The sequence below is a fragment of the Gymnoscopelus braueri genome (genome assembly GCF_963280865.1).
Source record: "Gymnoscopelus braueri genome assembly, chromosome: 11".
NCBI lineage: Eukaryota > Metazoa > Chordata > Actinopteri > Myctophiformes > Myctophidae > Gymnoscopelus > Gymnoscopelus braueri.
The window spans coordinates 17,595,392-17,618,386 of record NC_137613.1 but is presented as its reverse complement, the minus strand read 5'-3'; the positions used below and the strand labels follow the sequence as shown (position 1 = coordinate 17,618,386).

At 38.7% G+C, this 22,995-nt stretch overlaps 2 protein-coding genes and 1 pseudogene across 3 annotated transcripts in view; 1 reads left to right on the top strand and 2 right to left on the bottom strand.

The window, feature by feature from the left end:
• Window positions 1-22,995, bottom strand: part of LOC308096083 (class I histocompatibility antigen, F10 alpha chain-like) — an 86,924-nt gene that overhangs the window by 44,399 nt on the left and 19,530 nt on the right. The window lies entirely within an intron of this gene.
• LOC308096082 (major histocompatibility complex class I-related gene protein-like) overlaps window positions 1-22,995 on the bottom strand; it is a 55,633-nt pseudogene that overhangs the window by 27,713 nt on the left and 4,925 nt on the right. The window contains exons 6-7 of the transcript XR_013935114.1: window positions 21,981-22,188; window positions 21,177-21,255 (exon numbers count right to left, since the gene is read on the bottom strand). The product of XR_013935114.1 is annotated as a major histocompatibility complex class I-related gene protein-like (transcript). The remainder of the gene's footprint in view (window positions 1-21,176; window positions 21,256-21,980; window positions 22,189-22,995) is intronic.
• LOC308094835 (chitin synthase chs-1-like) lies at window positions 86-13,808 on the top strand (the record flags this gene model as incomplete). The annotated part of the gene is made up of 18 exons (XM_080441661.1): window positions 86-316; window positions 852-941; window positions 1,154-1,315; window positions 1,433-1,607; window positions 1,779-1,871; window positions 2,170-2,311; window positions 2,873-3,073; window positions 4,898-5,013; window positions 5,425-5,593; window positions 7,153-7,407; window positions 8,257-8,437; window positions 9,092-9,126; window positions 9,296-9,360; window positions 9,781-9,891; window positions 10,220-10,428; window positions 10,965-11,031; window positions 13,248-13,337; window positions 13,701-13,808. Exons 1-18 carry the CDS (start codon window positions 93-95, stop codon window positions 13,806-13,808), a joined length of 2,493 nt encoding a protein of 830 aa, XP_080297787.1. The 5' UTR covers window positions 86-92.

Genomic DNA, 22,995 nt, shown 5'->3' with positions numbered 1-22,995 from the left:
GTTTCTTAATTTTTCTACTCACTTTGAAGCACATTAAGTTTCTCTCTCTCTCTCTCCTGAAATGTGCATCACTTTAAATAGATTTAGTCTGGATGGTATCATGTTTTAAAGCCACTCTATTGTACTGTTCAGGTTCAGCATTGGCTTGGTGGCTGGGTCTCCTGCTGTCCACCATCTACATTAGCTCTCTGAAGCTGCAGCGTATCCAGAGGACCGAGCATCTGTTTGTCAGGAGAATGTATGAGGGAGCCTTTCTGGAGCAGTCCATGCTGCTCAACACACGCTTTGAGATAAAGAAAACGGGGACGCGCAAGTTGTAAGTGTGTGTGTGCGCGTGCGTGTCCGTGTGTACATGTCCGTGCGTGCGTGTGGGTGTGTTGAGGGAAATTGTACAGTATATTGTGCATGTACAAGAGCTCTTCTCACGTCCCGACTTGAACCCTATAATGGACACGTGAAATTTGGTTCCAAATTTCTTTTTACGACAGACCTGTACCCTAACAGTTTGACTAATCGTTCCGAGATCTGATTGAGTCTGAAATGTTTTGATCTCAACCCCCTATTTGGACACGTGATATGATCTGAGATATTACAGAACCGACCCGACAATTGGGTATTATATGGACCCGACAAACATAATAATTACATTTGCTAATAAAAATGCTATTCCACCAGTAGGTGCCAGTTGTGCTTATATCTAAGGCTCTGATCGGACCCGGACCCAATTGACCACAATAAAACACAAACCCAAACCTGTACAGGTCTCTGGTATTTTCTCGGCTCAGGTAGACCCGTGAAGACCTCTAGAATGTACACTTTCTTTTCTATTTCTTCATAAAATCCTGTTCTAGTTTCACTGACTCAGTGACAGTGTTCGTGTGTGCAACCATGTGGCACGAGACTTGTGATGAAATGATGAAGATTATAATTTCACTATTCCGGTGAGTTATGTTATTATAACACAAAATCGATGAAACAATAGTCTATGAGACAGAATGTTTTTTAATGCTTCCGCCTAACAATCAGTACAACGGAAACGCTAAGAATTTGTGTAAAGAAAGAGGGCATTTCATGTGAACAGAAATAACATTTGTAAGGCAAACTTGTCATGAGCATCATCTAAGCATCTCTGTTTTCTTACCTGCCCCTACAGGTTGGACAGGTACAGACCAAAGATGGCTCCAAAGACTAGCGATGTGAGCTTTGAATGCCACGTCTACTTTGATGATGCTTTCAAAGACGTGCCAGGAAGTCAAGGCCGCCATGTCAATGAATACGCAGAGGTCCTTGTGGAGGTCATCAAAGAGGTGTACAGGTAAAATGTCTTCACATTTTAGTCAATCATAAAAAAAGATTCTTTGACTTCTATTTGAACGGGTTAAACACAGAAAATTCAAGCCATATAGCTAACTGTCTTTGATTTGGTGGTCAGTATTTTCATACAGGTCAGTGGGAGACTGTTCACATTCAAGCCACCGATACCTGGACAGCGGCTAATGAGGACACCGTATGGGGGTCGCCTGGAGGTCACAATGCCTCACGGGAACAGCCTGGTGGTTCATTTTAAGGACAAACACCTCATACGACATAAGAAGAGGTGGTCCCAGGTATACAGATTAAATGCTTAGAGAGAAGCAATCTATCCACCTTTTTCATGGATTAAATAGTTGATTGAGCAATTTGTGAAATAGGATAGAGGTCAGGAAATGCTATTCATTCTTTCAAAAATATTTTAGTTTTATTTCTCAATAAAAATCTGTTGGTTTATTGTTTTCTAGGTCATGTACATGTACTACCATCTGGGCTGGAGGCTAACAGCTAAATACTGGATGAATGGACGGAATATGAATGAGCTGAAGAAACAGATGGAGGTACGATAAGTAGAGAACACACATGCTCTTATATCAATAATACAAATACTAATATTACTACTACTAGTACTACTGTTAATGTAATAGGTAATGTAATAATAATCCTAATATAAATGCGCAAAATCTCTGCGTGTGTGCGTGTCTGTACTGTAGTTCACATATCGACTTTACAAACTATACATTTCATAAGTTTTCTTTGACCAATTCTACGTGTGGTTTCAGATTCATGTACATTTCCAATGAACATTAAAAAATAAGTTAAGAATTGATAACAAAAATGTTGTTATTACCCCCCCAGAAAGAGAAACAGAATACTTACATCCTGGCTTTAGATGGAGACACAGACTTCCAGCCATCTGCAGTGATGGTGCTTGTAGACCGACTCAAACAGTACCCACACGTTGGTGCAGCCTGTGGACGCATCCACCCCACAGGAACAGGTTGGTACATGGGAAAAATAGGAAGAAAAAAAGAATACAGACAGTAATAAAACAATTATATACCGCTACTTCTACTGTTTTAGTCTTTTTTTGTTCTCACATATTCCATTTATTTATTCATTCATTCATTCATTTATTTATTTATCTCTCTCTTGTAAATTGGTCTTTATTTTATTTTATTTTTTATTACTACAGTGATTTTTATTGAGCTATAATAGAATAACATGTGTTATCATTTAGATAATATCTGTACTGCAATTATTTATTTTGGGACCGCAATGGAATTGTCTTCTGACTTTTTGCGCTATCTGGATAATTCTACTGTACTATGCACCTTGGTATCATGAATTTAAATCAAGTCAAATACAAAAATACACAAAATAAGAATAGAGCAAATACTTGATTGCAATGAACTTAAAAAAACAAGAAAAACAAGATACGATGAAGTAAGGCAGGCAGGACTCATATTCTAAAGTACGTTTCAAAAAAAGAGAGGGGAAGGGGGGTAATTTATAATGTATGTCATCATGTCACCCAAGCTCTACTGTCTCTCTCCATCAGGTCCCATGGTGTGGTTCCAGAAGTTTGAGTATGCAATGGGACACTGGCTACAGAAGACAGCAGAGCATGTGTTGGGCTCTGTGCTGTGTAGCCCAGGCTGTTTCAGCCTGTACAGAGCAGCTGCTCTCATGGATGATAATGTCATGAAGACATATACCAGCAAATCTACAGAGGCCATACACTATGTACGCAATGACCAAGGTAAGGGAGATGTCATGACTCATGATGCTTATTTTGTGACTGGGGTAACCAGTCCTACATTTACCTGACAAAAAGTGGGCGTTTCTTCAAAATGTGGGCGTTTCACAGGACTTTTTGATGATTGGTTCGCTATTGCTGGTTCGCTATTGCTGCCCAAGTTCCCATGCTCTGGAGGGGCGGTCACAGATTTCGATATCTATCTATCGTTTATTCTACCCATCTGTTACTATCCTTTGGATAGGGAATGAAGGACCGTGACATAAGGTTGGCAAGTGAAATGTAGTTTCATTGTTTTGACCTTTTTTTTTGTTATTGTCCAGAAAGTGACACAATAATAGTACGGTTTTACATTAATATGTGAATTAAACTTAAATATAAACATGGAAAAACGACCCCAGTGCAAAATCAATAAATAAATATAACAAACTAACCTATGCTTTGAAACCCCTACCTAACCTCTAACAAATCACAATTACATTAATTCCCTAATCTAAAGCAAAACAGGTGACTGGTTCACAAAAAGCTGGCACTGGTGGTCAAACACTCTCCACAACAGGGTTGTGGTTAAGCTTACTCTTTTAGAACACCCATTACTTTATCTCAACACTACTTCAGCAGGTTCAACTTAAACAAGGTGTCACAGAGAGTATAAAATACAGAGGGTTACTTAAGCAATATTACACGAGAGGGTGTGCTTTACCGTCATTATTGTCACGCCTGTGATGCGGTCAGGAACGAGGCGAAGCCGAGTTCCGCGCGCATCACAGAAGTGACAATAATGTAAGGTAAAGCACACCCTTGAGTGTAATATTGCGATTATTCAACAGTTACCAACAAAACACATCCAAATGTATTCATATTGTGGAGCAATTCATAATAAAAATGTTTCGCTATTATCCGTTTCCCTGTAAAGAGAAGAGTTTTTCACTGAGACATTAAATAGTCCCTGTAGCAGCACTATGAGCCTGAGGCACCGTCTCATCAACACAGCCGAGCTATCAATGCTTGAGCAGTGGAATGAATTCCAGTAGGCTATATGCTCCGTCGTACGACCGTGTCACGTGGCCAAAATAACTGATCTACAAGCTGACAACGCGTCGCGATGGCGACGTGTTGTGAACTTGTAGATCGGCTATTTTCGCCGTGCGATACCTTCGTACGATAAAGTATAACATACACTGGACTGTTAACGAAATGGAAGTAATTTTACTTTAACACAGGAGGATATTTATAACCTTCTAACCATTGATCAACCATAAGTCCACCAAATAAGTCAAAATTAACAACATAGTCCATTTTGCATAGCTGTTTGTTCTCCGGTGGCGGCGGTGGGTCAGGCTACTGTCTGTTTGTTTTCCTACCGTGGGACAGCGTGACTTCACTGCACAGCTGTGCCATATATGGTCTAATCAGGTGCGGACTGCAGTGCGGAGTGATTTATTAATGTGATTAGGCCCGTGCTATGATGCTGGTTTGAAGCACGGCTAGAAAGCTATTTCAGCCAATCAGATTGCTTGGTCGGAACTACCTGTTGTATAATAAACTTTTAGCCCCAAAGTATTGACTTTAAACTCATCGAGAGCACTGACAGCATGATACACACTATCGAAGAACACAGGTGCTGCCAGCTATTAAGTAGGGGGAAGGCGTCCTCTGATTGGTCCAACTTCTGATTGAAGGTCTCCTCCCTAGCCAGGTCTTCTCCCATGCAGATCCTGAACTGAATGCATGAGTCAGTGGACTACCAGAACTGTGCAATACATAACATTATATAAAAAGAACCCTCACATGTAACACCTTCTCTGTTCTTTTATTTCTATTCAGGTGAGGACCGTTGGCTGTGTCTTTTGTTACTTCGGCAGGGATGGAGGGTGGAGTACAACTCTGCATCTGATGCCTATACCAATGCTCCAGAGGGCTTCAAAGAGTTCTTCAATCAGGTGAGGGCTAACTAGTTCAAGGCAAACCTTTTCTTATGGTGTGTGTTATTGCAAACTAACATAATGCAATGATGTTATTCGCGATAACATATGATCAAGTGTTCTATTGCTTTTATACAACAGTATTAATGATTGGTGTCCTGTCTCTCTACACTCCCTCTACACTCAATAAACCCAAAATAATTATTAAAAAAAAAAAAATTATACCAAGCATGATATCTAGATAATATATAATACATTCAGATGCTATGTTTGATGTCTTCCTGCTATCCTAGTAACTTTATAGGACTTAATAGTTATTTGCACTGTCTTTACTTGTCCATTTACCCTGTTGTTGGTTGATTAAGAGTTCACTCTGATCTTTCATTTTGTCACTTTGCTAAATGCCTAAAATGTATTGTAAATTCCTAGCGTCGTCGATGGGTCCCATCCACTATGGCCAACACTGTGGAATTGCTAGGCTCCGGCTTTCTGACATCTACGAGGAACCCATCCATCTCTAGGCTCTACATCTTTTACCAGCTGATGACCATGGTTACAGCCATACTGGGGCCTGCCACCATGTGCATAATGATTGCAGGTTGAATTCTATTTTTTATTTTATTTTGTGTTAAACAGAGGAAATAATGTATTTATTGTTTAGCAAAACAATAAAGATAAAGATTGGGTTAATTCTTTCCACAACCAAATAACTGCTTGAAGTAAAGACAAATGAGGTATTCTTTAATGTGTCATTATGTGTGTACTTTTTTAATTAGCAATAATTTGAAATTGCCACATGAATCATAGATTGATTTATTGACGACTCTAAAGAAAAAGCCAGTTCTGTACAGTTTAAAGGGTAAGACCACTTTGGTAGAGGTTTGGGTTGTGTAGTTACCTTGCCATGATGTAACCCCAAAGGTGGACAAGAAATCAAAAATAATTGCTCCATTGATTAGAAATTGATAATTCAAAAATATGCTCCTCATTGACTTACATTGTACGGTAAAACAGCTCTCAAAGTCACTCTTTTAGCACGTAAATGAACCCAAACATAGCTGATTCAGGCAATATAGAGCATCACCAAACCCAGTACTGTTTGTTTTTTTAATAAAAATGTCAACTTCCTGTTGATTTTACTATTTGAAGATCTGGATCCGGATCCGTGGATCCAGTCCAGGTTTTCTACTTATTAAAAATGGCAAAATCAACAGGAAGTTGAAATTTTTATAATAAAAAAAAACAGTACTGGGTTTGGTGATGTTCTATATTGTCTGAATCAACTTTGTTTGCGTTCGTGCTAAAAGAGTGACTTTGAGAGCTGTTTTACCGTACAATGTAAGTCAATGAGGAGCATATTTTGAATTATCAATTTCTAATCAATGGAGCAATTATTTTGTATTTCTTGCCCACCTTTGGAGTTACATCATGGCAAGGTAACTACACAACCCAAACCTCTACCAAAGTGGTCTTGCCCTTTAAGGGTAAAAAAAAATCAGTATTTGGGTATACTCACACTGCATGCAATTTTGACTTACAAAATATTATACACCAATCAACTGAACTAAACCTAATCTAGACCAAGCCTATACATCATCCACTTAATCAAAACTGCAACCAATCTACTTTTAAATCTAACCTAAACAAAACTAACTCAAGCTTTACCTAACCGACAGTTAAACTTAGCTCTGGTCCAGAGCATTAGCAAGTTCTCGCTAACGCTCTGGGTCAGAGCTAAGTTAAACTCAATTACTGTACTTTTTATTTATGTATTTATCTATTTTTCTTTCAGGAAGTTTGACATTGATGTTAAACATAGAATTCAACGGTGCATTGATCCTGTCAGTAATACCCCCTGCCGTCTACCTGGCTCTCTGTTTCAAGCTGAAGTCAGATACACTGGTCACTATTGCTGCCATCATGAGTGCCTGCTAGTCTATATTCATGTTGGCTCTACCCATGATCTTAATAGGCAAGTAGTGATTATATTGCAGATTTGATGTATACGTATAATTATATATGATGTGTGTAATAGGCTTTAAGACAAGAAAATAGATTTTTTTTTATTTATACTTTAAGAATAATAATAATCTCTATTTCTTTAAGTATACATTCTTGTTTTCAGTGTTTTATTCTATAACCTTACTGTTCCAACAGACACCATGATAAGCGAAGACACCATTTTGAGTCCCAGCAGTCTTTTCTGCATCTCCATGGTGGCAATATGCTTTGTGACCGGGCTGATGCATCCTCAGGAGATGCACCTTTTGGCCTACGGCGTCCTCTACATCTTGTGCACCCCCAGTGCCTACCTCCTGCTGATCATCTACTCCATCACCAATATGAACAACATGTCCTGGGGTACCAGGGAGGCCGCACCCTCTGCTGGGGCACAGAGGACTGCACCTACAGGTAGTTACCACAGTAACTACAGTAGTAGCAAATTAGCAGCTGGTCTGAACGTTATATTTTTATGGCGTGGCGCTGACTGGGGTCAAAGGTGCACAGCACACCGGTCCTTGCGAGGTGCCAGCCTTACGGATTAAACACTAAAGAATAAAAGAACATAGCCGCACACTCGTAGCTGCCGATGCCAATAATTTATTGTGGCCACAGAGAGACTGAAAACACACCAACGTTTCTGACAGACTATAGGCTGCCTTCTTCGGGTCGGTGCTGAATGGGCCAGCCATATAGAATAGGGGTTGTCTGTATCTACTGTATATGTATGTCTGTCTCTACAAAAGTAGATAAAGGGAAGCATGCATGCATGCAGCAAACCACACAGCTGACGCTGGTATTGTGCCAATAATCACTCATGGACGACCTTAGGTCTCAGATAGTCTAAGATGGGGGAAGGAACCGCTCCTTTTGTTTAATGTGATAACCTATTCCATCCACCACCACATGCCTATGCAGACGGCCCACTTGTCGACATGTGAGGCCATTGGCTACTTGGTGCGGACACTTGCTCACCTTGCTTGTTTTAAAGTGGTTTAAAAAGTGATGATTTTTTTGTTAAATCCTGCACATACGCAAGACGTTCATTCGGTGAACCAAAACGAGCGCTCCTCTTCCCCTGCCATCCGAGGAAAAGCTAAATCATGCCACGTATACATTGAACCACGTTTAGCTCAGCTACGCCAATCACAGCTATGTATGTGCACACAGCGAAGAACAAGGCCAAGCTCTGTAGGCAATGTAATGTTAGACCATTAAAAATGTAGAATAGTAATTTGACATTTTCTATTTCTTTTTTAGTTTTGGGTAGGAGATTCCTCCATGCCCTCCCAGATACAAGTACAAGCTTGACCAAATGCTGTAACTGCCTCTGCTGGAAACCTGTCAAAGAGAACATGGTATCTGTAGAGGTAGTGGAGCCTGTGGACGGTCCCCATCCCATTGTAACAAAGCACATAGAACGTTCTCTGGGGGAAGAGAGGCAAGTACTCATTGTTGGATAATGGGCATTTAGAATGTAGACAATGTCACAAAAAAAAATTATGTTGATTTGAAAAAACGTAACTAAACAAAAAGCGTAGAATTTCTGTTTGGAAATTGTCTTGTACATCATCAAGCACCTTGTAATATATAGGAATGTTACTATAGAGTTTAGATATTCAGGGTGCAAGACAAAAAAATACGGAACAGCATCCACAGTACCACAACAGATTGCTGGGGGAGTGGTGATTTAGCAACTTTAACCAGGTCATAAAGGTGTTGATGGATGTTTTGCTAGTTAGTAGTGGATGAGATGATGTTGGCTATGATGTTCTGATATATATTTATTATTGCTTGTGATGTGAATGAGGTGATTTAGACACATACATTTTACATGAGACATTTTGATGAGATAAGGACTTGCTCACATTAAAATGAATTAAATATAATAGGCATGTAAGCTGGTAAATACTGTATACTATAAATACAAATAAATAACAGCTAGAAGGAATACAAATTCTCTGCAATATGCACGTACAGTAACAGCCTATAACAGGACTATAGGTTGCATTGATTAGAGTCATGGATGACAGTGATACTGTAAGAGCGATATCATAATATAATAAAATAATACTTTCATTTGTTTTTGCCTCAGGGAAGAAGATCCTCCTTCGACACGTGTTCATCAAGGTAAGACCACAGATATTCCCTCTACTTTCTTAGAAGAATCACATTGAATTTGTCATAGACGTTGACACCATGAAAGGTCTTCAGACATCAATGATGAAATATCATTTTTCTTCTTTATGAATTACATTAATTTACACTCTTGTTTCTCCCTCTTTGACTTTGACTACAGACTGGATCATGCAGTTACAGACCTTGTCTGATGAGATGTCCCTACATGAACATACACTTGACGCAGTGAGTGGACCATTTTCATTTTTTTTCTTTTTTTTACCTCCTTTTTTCTCCCCAATATAGTCATTATGCCAATTAAGTCCTCCCCATACACATGTGTGTGTGTGTGTGTGTGTTCACTGGTGTTGTATCTTACTGACTCACTTGCCTGTGAGGAGCCCCCACCGAGAGGACGTAGAGCCTTCGTCCTACTCCTCCCGCCCAACACTCCATGCTAACAGGTGCCGCCCCCAGCCCGTAGGAATACGTGCAATGATACCACCCGCCCTGCCCGGCTTCTCTCCCCCGAACACGGGCCAATTGTGTTCGAATAGACGCTCGACAAAGCCAGATGCGCCACGGTGGACACCTGACAGTACAGTAGGCCTACAGTATACGTAGGTGTTGCACCTCATTTAAGAGTTGCTTTGTGTTTCTCCACAGGAAGAGGAGGAGTTTTGGAAGGAACTACAGAAGAAGTATCTTGAACCACTGGCAGAGGACAAAGACAAACAGACGAAGATCAACAACGGCCTCAGAGAACTCAGGAACAAGGTATCAAAATGTCCCAAAATGAAGCAACTTGAAACATATTTATGGAAACCTTTTGCATTATCACATCCAGAAATTGTGGATGATATTCAGTGTACATTGTGCACCACAATGTACACTGATTAATAATTTTATATACAGTATTTAAAGGATTGTGGATTATTTCTGAGATTAGAGCTGCAACAATCCCCCTTTCTTTTTTTCTTTTTTTTAAACAAATGGAACCCTGACCATGTCCCCACTGTAGAGTGAAATCTCATTAATAATAGACTATATTGGCTGGTCTGTGGCCACAAGCATAAGAATGTAATCTTATTTTTCTGTCATGCAGGTGTCTTTTGTGTTCTTTTTCACCAACTCCTTGTGGCTGGTGGCAGCATTTATCCTCCAGTTCATCAACCTGAAGGTTCCAATCCCTAAGCTTAACCAGACTCTGGAACGCACCGGGGAGTACATGCACATCGACCCGGTTGCATTCATGTCTCTCTTCAGCTTTGCCCTGATGATCGCTATTCAGTTCTTGACCATGTTCTATCACAGGTGAGCACCTCTGCTTCACTGGATCAGACACGTTTCTTTGTTTCGCTCTCAGTAATTATGTTCTGATTCAGTGTAAAACTAGAAAAAGTGCTCCTCGGAGCACAGGTCTCCGCCAGGTCAGGTACGTTATTCTGGCCTCCTGGTGGCACTATAATAGGCCAATGTGAAAAGGGTGCCATTTATTCTTAGGTCTTTCACGGCAATCAGACACTGCATTCATGATTTGAGGCATTTTGTTCCAAAAATGTGTTTTGCTAAATTAGACCTGCTGGTGGCGCTATAACAGGCCAATGTGAAAAGGGTGGCATTTCTTCCTCGGCCTAGTGGGAATGTGCGTGTGAAAATTCACGGAAATCGCAAGCTGCGTGCATAGTTTGAGGCTTTTTGTTCAAAACGGACCAATCCTGCAAACTTTGGAAGCCTACCATAGGCAATGAGGATGGAATATGGGAAATCGGACAGATTCGTGTTGATCACATGACTATAGAGATACTGTGTACCAATTTGCATGACGTTTGGATAAAATCTGTCCTCAGAGATGCTATGAGTGATCTGGCTCTGCATTTCCTCAACAAAATGAAGATCATTGTGTCATTGTGTAATGTAAAGAAATGGGTTTTACACAAATCGGCCTCCTGGTGGCGCTATAACAGGCCCATGTGAAAGAGGTTCTGAATTGGCATCCAGGGAGTGTGTGTGCAAAGTTTCGGAGCGACCGGGCCAACGGTGCCGGAGATTAGCTGCTAACACACAGACAGGACGGACGGACACACGGACACACGGACGGACGGACGGACGGACAAGGGGCAAAACATATTCTCTCGCCATGCCTTTTGGCCTGGCGGAGACAATTATCACACCTCATAAAATGTCATAAGGAAATTGAAAGATTGGGCTCAGTACAGAATATACACCCACCGTCAATACATATGCCATTTCCACCTGTGGACCACATTCAAACACAGTGTTATCCTTGGTATGATTTATATTGTATTTTACTTGTATAAATGTTATACCAAATAAAATCCATCCATCCATCAATCCAGAATCAGAATTTGCCCAATTAACTTGACCTTCTTTGCGACTTTATTGGCAACAATTAAAAACACAGCATCATCAATTAAAGGCGTCAAATGGAATAAACCAAAAAAGACGTAGCTTTTATTTTAATTTTTATTATTTAAATACTTTGAAGGTGAAAATGACCCAGCCACCACACACATCGACTAGTCATTGTAACCAAACTGTTCTCTCACCTCAGTAGCACCATAGGTTTGTGCTTTGCCACAAAACTAATGTATTTCCAACTGACGAAAATTGTTGACACGAGTCCTGTCAACATGTTTTAGTAATCATATCAACACGATTGTTGTCACGTGTTATAAAATGTCTTTGTTCACCAGTGACCACACACTGCATCTGTTACAAACACAGATTTTCAAAATATGTAAAACGTATTTATTGTTTACGAGACTGCTATATTATACCAGAGGCATACTTTTATTTCACATGATTTGCGATGATCTGTTGCCCTCTCTTGAATGATCTTTTGATTGATTGAATACTTTATTAACATGTTTATTAACTATACAGATAGTACAGTCAAAGGATAGCACAAAAGCCCCAGGAGGCTTGTTTCCATTGTGGTCCATCTAGAAATGTAATGTTTTACCAATGTTTTATGACCTTGAATTTTTTTTTTTTTAAACATTTTTTTATTTAATTGTCTGTTTCTTGTCTGTTCAGATTATACACACTGATCCATTATGTGGCTTTTGAAGACACTGAGTCCAAGTCGAGAAAACAAGCTAAACAACATCTGGTATATTTACCACCAGACAATGAGGTAAACTACTGCAACTACTACACTCAATGGCAACAAGTAGTATTCAAACCATTAAATGACCAAATATCCCTGTTACTGCTTATTGTTAGTGTCGTGTATTTGAGTCATTAAACTGCGTGTTATCAGGCCCATTGGTGGTAAAATGAAGTGGAGGAGAAGAGACAGACGTCAGACGTCAGGGTTTCCAAGTTTCCATGTTCATTTATTCATTCAAGTACAGCATCATCCTAGAATCCAGGGCAGAGAGCCCTCTCCAGCACACAGCCTCCTCTGGGCACGACCACATCCCAAACAAACATCTCATACAGTTCTTATAGTAGACCAATTCCCAAAAAGCCATTCTAAATAGCCATATAAGGTATGTACTAAAATAAGAGCAACACAATGACCATTTGGCTCAGCTGCAGCTGTTGCTGCGTTAGAATATAGCAATTTCACCAGTCACACTCTGAGTAGCAGATGGCAGGCTGGCTCACAACACATTCATGATTCTCTTACTTTAGTAAACTGACTTAATATCATTTCTTAATATGTTTTGACTTGCACACTGTTCATATACCACATTAGACTTTGATTTTCTGAAGTAACAGGTGGATGGAACAAGTTTTCATCAATTAAAAACAATTACAACATTTTCCAAAAGTACTAGGCTACATAAATAAAATGGAATAATCAAATAATTTCCATAAATAAGTGTAAAAACGTTTAAGAAGTTGTGAAAATAGCGGATCTACAAGCTCACAACGCAGCGTGAAGCGACGCGTTGTGAACTTGTAGATCTACTATTTTCACTAGTTGGGGACCCGGGAAAACGTCTCATTTCTCTTTTGGTTCTTGAGCTAAAAGTTTTGGGAACCACTGTGCTAGAGAACCAAATTGGCAGTTATCGTATTGCCTTTTGGGGGAAAGCGTCAACCATCGGTGTAATCTTTTACTATTTCAATGAATAATTTGCAAATTCTATTTGATCCAGGTCCATCCAACTCTTTCTAAGATCCTGAAATCTAAGATCCTGAAATCTAAGATCCTGGAATCTGACCTTGAGGATGTATCACTATCTGAGGTATCATTCCTAAAACTATACAATAGCGTTTCAGGTAGAAATATGTTCTGAAGTCCAGTGGCTTTGTGAATTTTACTTTTGATGATTGACAAAAGATGACACAGATATTTTCTGCTCGGTAGTCACGTAATTTATTCAAGAAAGGTTCAACACAAGTACAGTACAAACTACTAACACAAGAATGGACAGTAGATCCTTTCTTTCTAGGCTGTTTGACTAACTTTGTCCTCTTAAAAATGATGTTTAGGTTAATTCTGTCTTATTAACGTGTTAATTTAGAATGTCTGTTAGTTTTAAATTGTGTTTTGTTCTGTAAAGCACTTGCCTCTTGGTGATGTACATTGTTTATCTCCTTTTTCGTAGATCCCGGACTCTGACTTTTATGAAGCCACCACTGACATGTCACTCTCAAGCCACTACAGCGGGTCCCATGATGGATCCAGCATGGCGTCATCAATCATAATCAAGTGAAGATCACACATAGCAAACCTTTGCTAGGAGTGAGGTTTAGGGTTGTGACTTCTGTAACAAAAAGGCTCTCTGATGATCACATCCCTATCCTGTGTGATCCTGTAGCCTTGACTTTCCTTGTGTGTAAACCAGGGGTTCCCAAACTTTTCCATGCCAAGGAGGTCCCCCAAACATGTATAGCCTCTGTCTGCTGTCTGTCAGGCTCCTCCACAACAAGTGTTTTTATTTTATTTTCTGTCTTTTCTTTTTCTTTTTCTTTTTGTTGGTCTAGAAATGTCCAAATCAAAGTATATTGAGAAATGTCTGTCTCATCACCTGATTAATGTAACAAATTATGTTCTTTTTAAAGGAGCAATTCACTTCTCCTTTTTTGTATTTATCATTGCTGCATATTCTGAGGAAGGATCCAAAGATATAAATACATTTGTTTTGTTTGTTGTGCATAGATAATGTGATTTTGTAAAACTTCATATACATTTATATAGCTCATATGTACCTTTTATATTTGGTACAGTAAGTGCAAGGCCAGTGGAGGCCACTACGTTCCAATGTCTTTGTGCTTACTTTGAATATAACTTGAACTTATATACTATAAGGAGGAGGTGGTCACCTCTATGCACCGTAGTACAGTGGAAAGGAGAAGAACATATACGTATATCAGCTGTTGTCAGCAATACATGTAGAAGAAAGAAGGTCTTTGACATATACTTTAGGGGTTGATGAAACCACCCTCATGCACTCTCTTGCCTATTGTATTATAAAATATTATCATATAAACTATTTGTGTGGGTCATTTATATTTCAGCATACAGGTCATCATCTTATAAAAGGACCATTAACACATCGAGTCTGAGATGTACAATTGAAATACCACTGTAAAACTCAATAAAAAGAGACAAAAGTCAACAACTCACGAACCACAGCCATTGTACAAGGAAATATAGCATGTCTTCATTTTGAGGTAATGATGCCCACTCACTCATTAAAGGTGAAAAGAAGAGTACTTGCAGTACTGCAGTCATTGTAATTTGTTGGGAATTACACTGTACTAATGTCCATCTCAAATGAGGTGAAACAGATCTGCTAGTGGTGACCTGTGAGAATTCAGTCTGGTCAAACTTGAAGAAATACTAAGTTCAACAGCTGACTAGAGCCAAAAGCTCAAGGTGCTTAAATATGTGTAAAGACAACAGTCATAGCAATGTAGTGGAGTCAAAGTACAATATTTGTCTTTGAAATGTGGTGGTATAAACTGATTGATTGATTGATTGATTGATTGATTACTTTATTAATAGTTTGCAAAAAAAAAAAGTACAAAAAGTTCAATATAAGGTCTGCTAAAAGGATTAAAACCCAAGAAAGCACTATGGCTTGTTTCATTGGGGTCCTGTGTATTCAATTCATCGAAATATTTAATGACAAACAAATATACAATGCAAAAACATCATATACACGAGTACTAATCAAAAAGCAATTGGGGGTGGGTGGGGGGGGGGGGAGATTTCACTAAGTACAGATACTAGAAAATAAATACCAACATTTGTATGTAGTTCCATAGCACGTTCATGCCTTATGTCTACCACTGGATGGCAGCAAAGACCATATTGTGCCCATACCGTCTTAGATCGTGCCAGGAGCGTTGATGAAGGTTTCCTAACTTTCGTTTATGCCTGCCACAGATTACATGAAATCACGTGTTTGCCCCCCTCTCAAAGCCGTGACTTTTTCGTTGGATCCCCCAGCGTTTGTGTTGTGTAGTGTAGTCAGTGGTGGAAAGTAACAAGTACTGTACAATTTTGAGATATTTTTTTTTACTTTACTGGAGTATTTACAATTTTCGAGTTTGATGGTGATGCCTAATGGTAACAGGATAGGTGGGCACCAAGGAAGAATGGGCACCTCCTGTTAAATTGGCTATTCTTTCTAAAAAGTTGAAAAACAAAATATTTGGAAAATGTTTTAAAGTAAAGTAAAGTATACATGATTAGAATATGCATAAACATTCCTCAAAATCTTACTTAAGTACAGTACTTGAGTACATTTACTTACTTACTTTACACCATGCACTGCCTAAACTCAGTGAGTTTGTCCTCACACTTGACCTCTCACCATTCTCATTTTGGATACCATGTGTTTATTTGATATGCATGCAGGTTTCACAAATCAAAAAGGTTATGCTGTGTACTGTACAATGCAGGCCATTTCCATTTCACGGTTGTACATTTAAAAAGTTTAACTCAGCTCTGCTCATAAGGTGTAAAACACAAATACACAAAAATACAAATTGTGATACATCACACAAACTCATGCAATAATATTAACACTACACTCAAACTATTTAGGCATTTAAATAAGTATGCTATTTAACTAAGTTTACATACAGTATTGTACAAATACTTTATGTAATTCCTCCCTATGAACAACCCTGTTTCTGTAGATTTAATGATGATGTAGGAATACATTTTATACATAGCTACAGCCCATGTATAAAATGTATCTGCAGGCAGCCCTACTGTATCTGCAGGCAGATAAATACATAAGACTGATAGGACTAATATGTGCTGGAAGCTGGGGGGCAGGCAAACGGCGTTACAGGGGGGGGGGGGGGTAAGTGGGACTGAGTTACTACGCCCCAGGTAAGGGGGGCCTAAAAAAAAAAAATCATAGGGGGGGCCACAGTGAATCTTTGTCCCCAGGGCCCAGAATTTGGTGCTACGCCCCCTGGGGGCAGGTCCCCCCCTTAGCACATACTGTAGGCCTATAGCCTTTACATGCTCAGCGTGTCATTACTTAAGTTTTAATTTGATTAACTAAACGTTGTTCTGATTCATTACTAGGCATTCTGTTCACTGTACAGTAGATTGTCATTTGCCACATTGTGATTTTATAACACGTTAAATGTTAAACACAAGTAAAATGTGTTAAACAGCAAAATAATGTTAAATACTGTACAACAGGACTTCAGTAAATACATATAAATGTATCTGTAGAAAGGACCTCTTTTATTGTTATTTTAAGAGATGATTTGCATGCATTTTACCAGCCAAGTAGCAAATATAAATATTGCTTAACCTTGGGATGTCTTAAAGTTCCCTGCCAGAGGAGAAGATCTGTGGTAGTGTGTAAAACAAATCTGTCTTAAAATTTGTATTAATTATAATATTGCATAGTTGATCCTGATATGTGTTGATATCTCCATGAAAAGCCATGTGTGTCCAGTACACCAGTTAACCCTGCATTATGAGTCTTGGAAGACATGTCATCTAAATGCCTAAAATGTAATGAAATGCGTTCAGACCCACAGTTCAGACCCACAGTTGTTGCATTCACTTGGCCGTAGCTTGGCTGAGTCAGGAGCTGAACTACAAGACAGATTCAATGAAAGTGAAAGAAAGCAGAGAAGGGGTTTTCCAGTGTGTCAGTATGGTATGATCTTATGTGTGTTGCTGCCAACTGGTACATTGTTGTGGTGCTGTTTTACCAAACTTCACATGCAGAAGTAAATATACTGGGAGGAGTTTGGTACTTTAGTCTTTCATGTTGGGTATTAACCCATTCATTCTGGGGAACGCATCTGTGTCATTTTTTGATTTCTTTGGGCTATTCAAAAATAGCAGATCTACAAGCTCATAGCGCGGCACTCGGTGCCGCGCTATGAGCCTGTATATCTGCTATTACTTACTGCTACTACAACAGTGCAATAATAACGTCCTCTGTCTTTTATTTTTTTTGGTAAGCAATTCAGATGAAACGTCACTGCCCGCCATTTTGTATCACAACTTGGCCTGTTGGCTTTGTCGACACTCGACAGCATGAATTTAGATTCTTTGGGTGCCATTTCGTTGCAGAGAGGTAGATGTGTTGACAAATAACCAACCATAAGGATAATTCCTTTTAACAGGTCGTTCATGAAAGTCCTTGCGGTCTTGTTTCCAATGAGAACCTGTGAGCAATTAGGGGTTAAGAGTCTTGCTCAGGGACAAATTTCATTTCATCGACACATATGCTGGCCTGGCCTGGAATCGAACCTGGGGCAACCAGGGCCTCTGGCTCCCTAGGCGGGCTCACTAACCACTCAGCTATGGCCGCCCCACATGATGTTGCCTCATCCAACCGTTAAAGTTGTCGATAGGTGGTGGTGGTGGTGATTTCTCATGGTGCTGACTGTCAACCATAGTAGCACATAGAGGTATAATATAACAATAGTAGCACCTTTATCATTGCATTTCAACCAGGACCTGTGCTAAAAAAACATCAGTAAAAACTGCTATTGTTGGATAGCAGGGGCTTTCCACTGTTGCCGTGGAACAATACAAATCCAATTTGTCATAGTAAGCCATAGACAAGCCATGTTGTCTGAACTCATAACTCTTGAAGAAAGAAAGTATAAGTATGAAATACAGTCAAATCAAAAACAGTGCACTGTTAGACGCTGTGCACACTCAAGTGAGGTGAAGATATGGTGTTATGTTGATGCATGACACCCCACCATTGGGATTTAATTTCGACAACGCATCAAGGTATGGCTTTATTTATTACATTTATCATCAATATTCAGCATAGTAACGAGAAAGCATATAAAATGAAATGGATACTAGCGTTACGTTGAACAGGATAACAAGCGAAAGTGTAATGTTTTAGATTTGAAGTCAAGTTACACAACACAACTACGGTTTAAGGTAAAATATGCCTATTTGTGCACTTTCTTAAACTTTGTTTAGTTTTGTGCAGACATCTATTATCACTATTACTGTTTTCCTGTTGCCTAGGCTACTCTCCTTCCCTACTCTCAACTTGTATTCTTATAGAAACACTGTTTAGGGTCTTCTTGATGGAGGACAGACCCCCAAACGTCTAAAAACAGGGACCACTATAAAAGCAAGCCAGTAGTCATATTCAACAATATCAGTGATTATTAGCTGTATCAGTATGAAATAGGATACAAGCCACACACACACACACACACACACACACACACACACACACACACACACACACACACACACACACACACACACACACACACACACACACACACACACACACACACACACACACACACACACACACACACACACACACACACACACACACACACACACAATATACCACATGAACACAGATGACACATCTGGATGCATAATGGAAAGGACATAAGATAAATAACAAGATGCATGAGGTGGAGTTTTTTGGTTAAATCTAACGTGAAAAAAGAGTGTTTGGTTTCACTTTCTGGTTGGCAGAATGTTCAGTCTAAAGGGAGCGGCCACATTTAGCCCACATGGAGAGACAAGACATTCACCACCTCTGATGAATCCTAGAGACCTTGTTTGTTCACACGCAGGTTTACAAACTAGGATATTTTAAGGTGAGCAGGTGACGGTTAATTTGATGTGTTGTGAAGTGTAGACCGGTGACATCCTACCTCTGTTCACATTAAATGATATTATGCAGCTGATAACTGGTTTCTTACATGGAGACTAGAGATTATGAGTTTGAGAGTGTATATAAAGATAACATGATACTTTAAAGATTAATCTGCTGTCTTCATTTATCCAACACAGTGCCAAGTGATTTCCAAACTTGTCCATCCACTTCAACTCTGTTGTGAGGTGAATGTTATTTATATAACATAATAGAACTTCAAAAGTTATGACCAGTCACCAGACAAAGTGTCTAACACATCAGAAGGTTTAACTAAAGATAAAAAAACATATCTCACCCTGAGTGAAAGGATACAGTAGTCCCTATGATGCTTAACAAAGAAAACTTGGCACTATGTAACTTTCCTCTTCTACCCCAGATTTGAAGCCGGTTTCCTGCACTAGTGCTGAACCATCATGTAAATTGTTTTGTCAGATCCTGTGTCTAGGTGAGACATGACCTTTGACACAATCTAAATGTCTCAATAGAAGAGCAGGGAGACAAAATACAACCACTCCAATAGTATAAGTTATATTGTATTACCATACTCTACCATACAGATTGGACACAATTACATTGTATCCATTAAAAAGGTTATATAGTGCTGTCTTAATGTTTAACAATTTAACAATACTAGAGACTTGTTTCAAAACAATGATACATTTTCTAAAGTTTATATGGTCATACTGACTACTCTGACAATATCCATATTTGACACAATCACGGTTGTTTATTTATGATAATCTAAGAGAAAGAGGCAGACTGTTTAACTGCCAGAATTATTTTCATATTTTTTAGCCAGTGCCAGAGTTTTTCATTGGAAAAAAAAAAGTACTCAGGAGCCGAAATACAGACTTTTTAAGTTTTAAGTTAACAAGGAAGTGGATAGGAGTCTAGATCTTCAACTAATCATATCTCCTTGGTCTTTGGGTGAAATTGAAAAAAAAAAAACATTAAAAAAACATTTTTTTTTTTTTTTTCACTTCACGTAGATCTACGCGATTGGCACGTGGCGGCTTTAAAGCGGTTCGCGTAGATCTACGTGATTGGCAGTCAATGTGTAAGAGTATTTGGGTCTTTAATAAAAATGAAATTAGCAGTAGGCCTATAAATGAATGCAACAACAATGCAAATCATCTGGCCTTCATTTAGTAAGTCTTACATATTTGAAGCATTCTTCATTATTTTCAATATGTACAAAAACGTAAAAGAGATCAAACCCATCCCCTCATAACCAATCAATTAAGTTTTTTTTTTTTTTTTTTAAGACAAAAGTTTAAAAACACACAGTGAAAACATAATAGAAAAATAGAATTAAAATATTTACATCATGGGGAAATCAATGTTGAACTCACATTCTTTTTTTGTCCAAATAAGTATCGTGTATGTGTGAGCATACATGCTTGTATGTACATGTTCTATGTTGATGTGCATTTGTTACAGTGTGTAAACAAAAGTGTACATGTATAAGTGTGTATGTGTACAATGAATGAATGAATGAATGAATGAATTACAGTTTTATTTTCATGTCAGCATTTTGGCCCATAAGGCCATAATGACACAAAAACAATTATATCATCTATTCTATCCTTCTCTTTAAGGATATAAACTGCTTTTGAAAAGGTGTAACGTGGAAATATTTTAATTTTCATAAGACATTATTAGACATGTGTTGTAAGCCTAATTAGTATTCATACAGGATTTATATTACCTACAAAACACTTTAATGACAAAAAATTGCCCAACTCGAGGATAATATTATGTGCGTTTATTCTAATTGACTCTAATTGAATACACTGAAAAGCATCGTGGTTGTCTACAATACAACTCACAAATGATTGCCTTTATTTTGAAAGTATGAATGATGTAATTAATGTTCTATCTGCAACTGTAATGGATTACTGACCCTTGTTTATGAAGATGTATGAATGGTTTATAACCCACTTCTCACAGCATTCATAGAGCGAGAGAGAGCGAGATGGTGAGAACGTCTCTACTTGCTCCAGTGCATCTGTCTGCAAACCTAAAATGACAAGAATTAACACATGAGAGAGAACACAAAAATACTGATCAACTGATCATTCAAAACATAATTTGCATTACAAAATGTAAGTGGGGGGGGGGTAATGACATAAGATCATCAATATACATTCTGTAAAATATATTTGGCTAATCTTTAAGACAATTTGCCTTGTTCTATCTCTTTCTCTCTTAACTATCAAAGCTATGTTACTGTTAAACATTTAGGTTTCCTGAGAACCAGTGGTCAGATTAAATAGTTTCATTAAATAAAATTAAAACAAATGGATGAGGTGATCATTACATCTAAATAATGCTGTTTGTATTTATAACATACTATTTCTGCTTTATTCAAATAACGACAGTGAGAGAGAGACAGGAAAGGCATACAGAGTGCAGAATGACAAACAGAAAACAGTCAAACCAGTCAGTAGTTTATAACCATCATGCTGAAGAAGGCATTTTGTGGTACAGTATGTGCCAACCATTCGGCTATTCGGCTAAACTTATAATATTTCTAAGCTCTCGTCCTGGATGGTCAGAGATGCTATTTGTTTTGTTTTTTTTCGCCCAACTCCTCCACCGAACTCCAGTGCAAAAGGATTTACAAACAGCAACAATAATACTGGCCAAAAATACAAAAATAAAGCAATGAGATAAATAAATAACACTTAAGGCAAACACTAATAAACAAGACCCAACTGGATAAGAACTCTCTTCAGGCTGTACCTTGATCACACGTTGTTCACAAGGCCCTGTAGCTCTCCCTCAGGGATGTTGCTTGTGTTTCCCTGTGTGATCACAAGGCCCTGCAGCTCTCCCTCAGGGCTGTTGCTTGTGTTTCCCTGTGTGATCACAAGGCCCTGCAGCTCTCCCTCAGGGATGTTGCTTGCGTTTCCCTGTGGCGCTGCAGCCTCCTTTAAATTGGAAGTGGATCCTACCACAAGACACAGAACCAATTAGCAACAATTCTTCCAAATACTTCCATAAATACTCACATAGATTCCCCACAGCATAAAAGTAACCTAAACATTCCTAACGATGCGTTACAATTAAACAAATATAACTTGGGGTGAAAACTATGACAGTTTTAAATAAACACATTACTCCTAAAACTTAGGAAGCCCCCTCTCCTCCACAGCACATGGCACCTTCCTCATCAAGGGAACTGCCACCAGCAGTGCAGGAGAGACAACTAGCAAACAATCAGTGAACATACAATTTCAATACACCAGTTTAAAACCATTAGTTCTTGCATAACTTGGAATGCAGTCAGATGTGTGTATGTGTATATGGGGCACAGGTTGCACCGTGACAATCACAATCATTTTGATGACTTTATCCATATTTTATACGTTGGCTATTCAAAAATAGCAGATATACAATACATCTGCTACTGAACAATTTTTTTTTTAATCTTGAAAGTATTGGTATGTTTTGAATAATTTTCAATGTTTTAACACAAATCTTCTCTTCTGGGGGTCCCTGGAACAAAACATTTTCAGATGGTTTACCTGTGACCGTAGTTTACAGAGGCACTACACTGTCTCTCTGCTTTAGATGTATGTGTTTACCTTGAGCATTGTAAGTCACTGTGGATAAGAGTGTCTGCTACATGTCTAAATTGTAAATTGTAATTATATAATTAAATATTGGTGACAATTGTCTGGCACCCCAACAGAGATGTTACATTGTATTTGCTCTCTTGCAAGTAAAAAATAAAGTACTACTTACGAGATGAAGA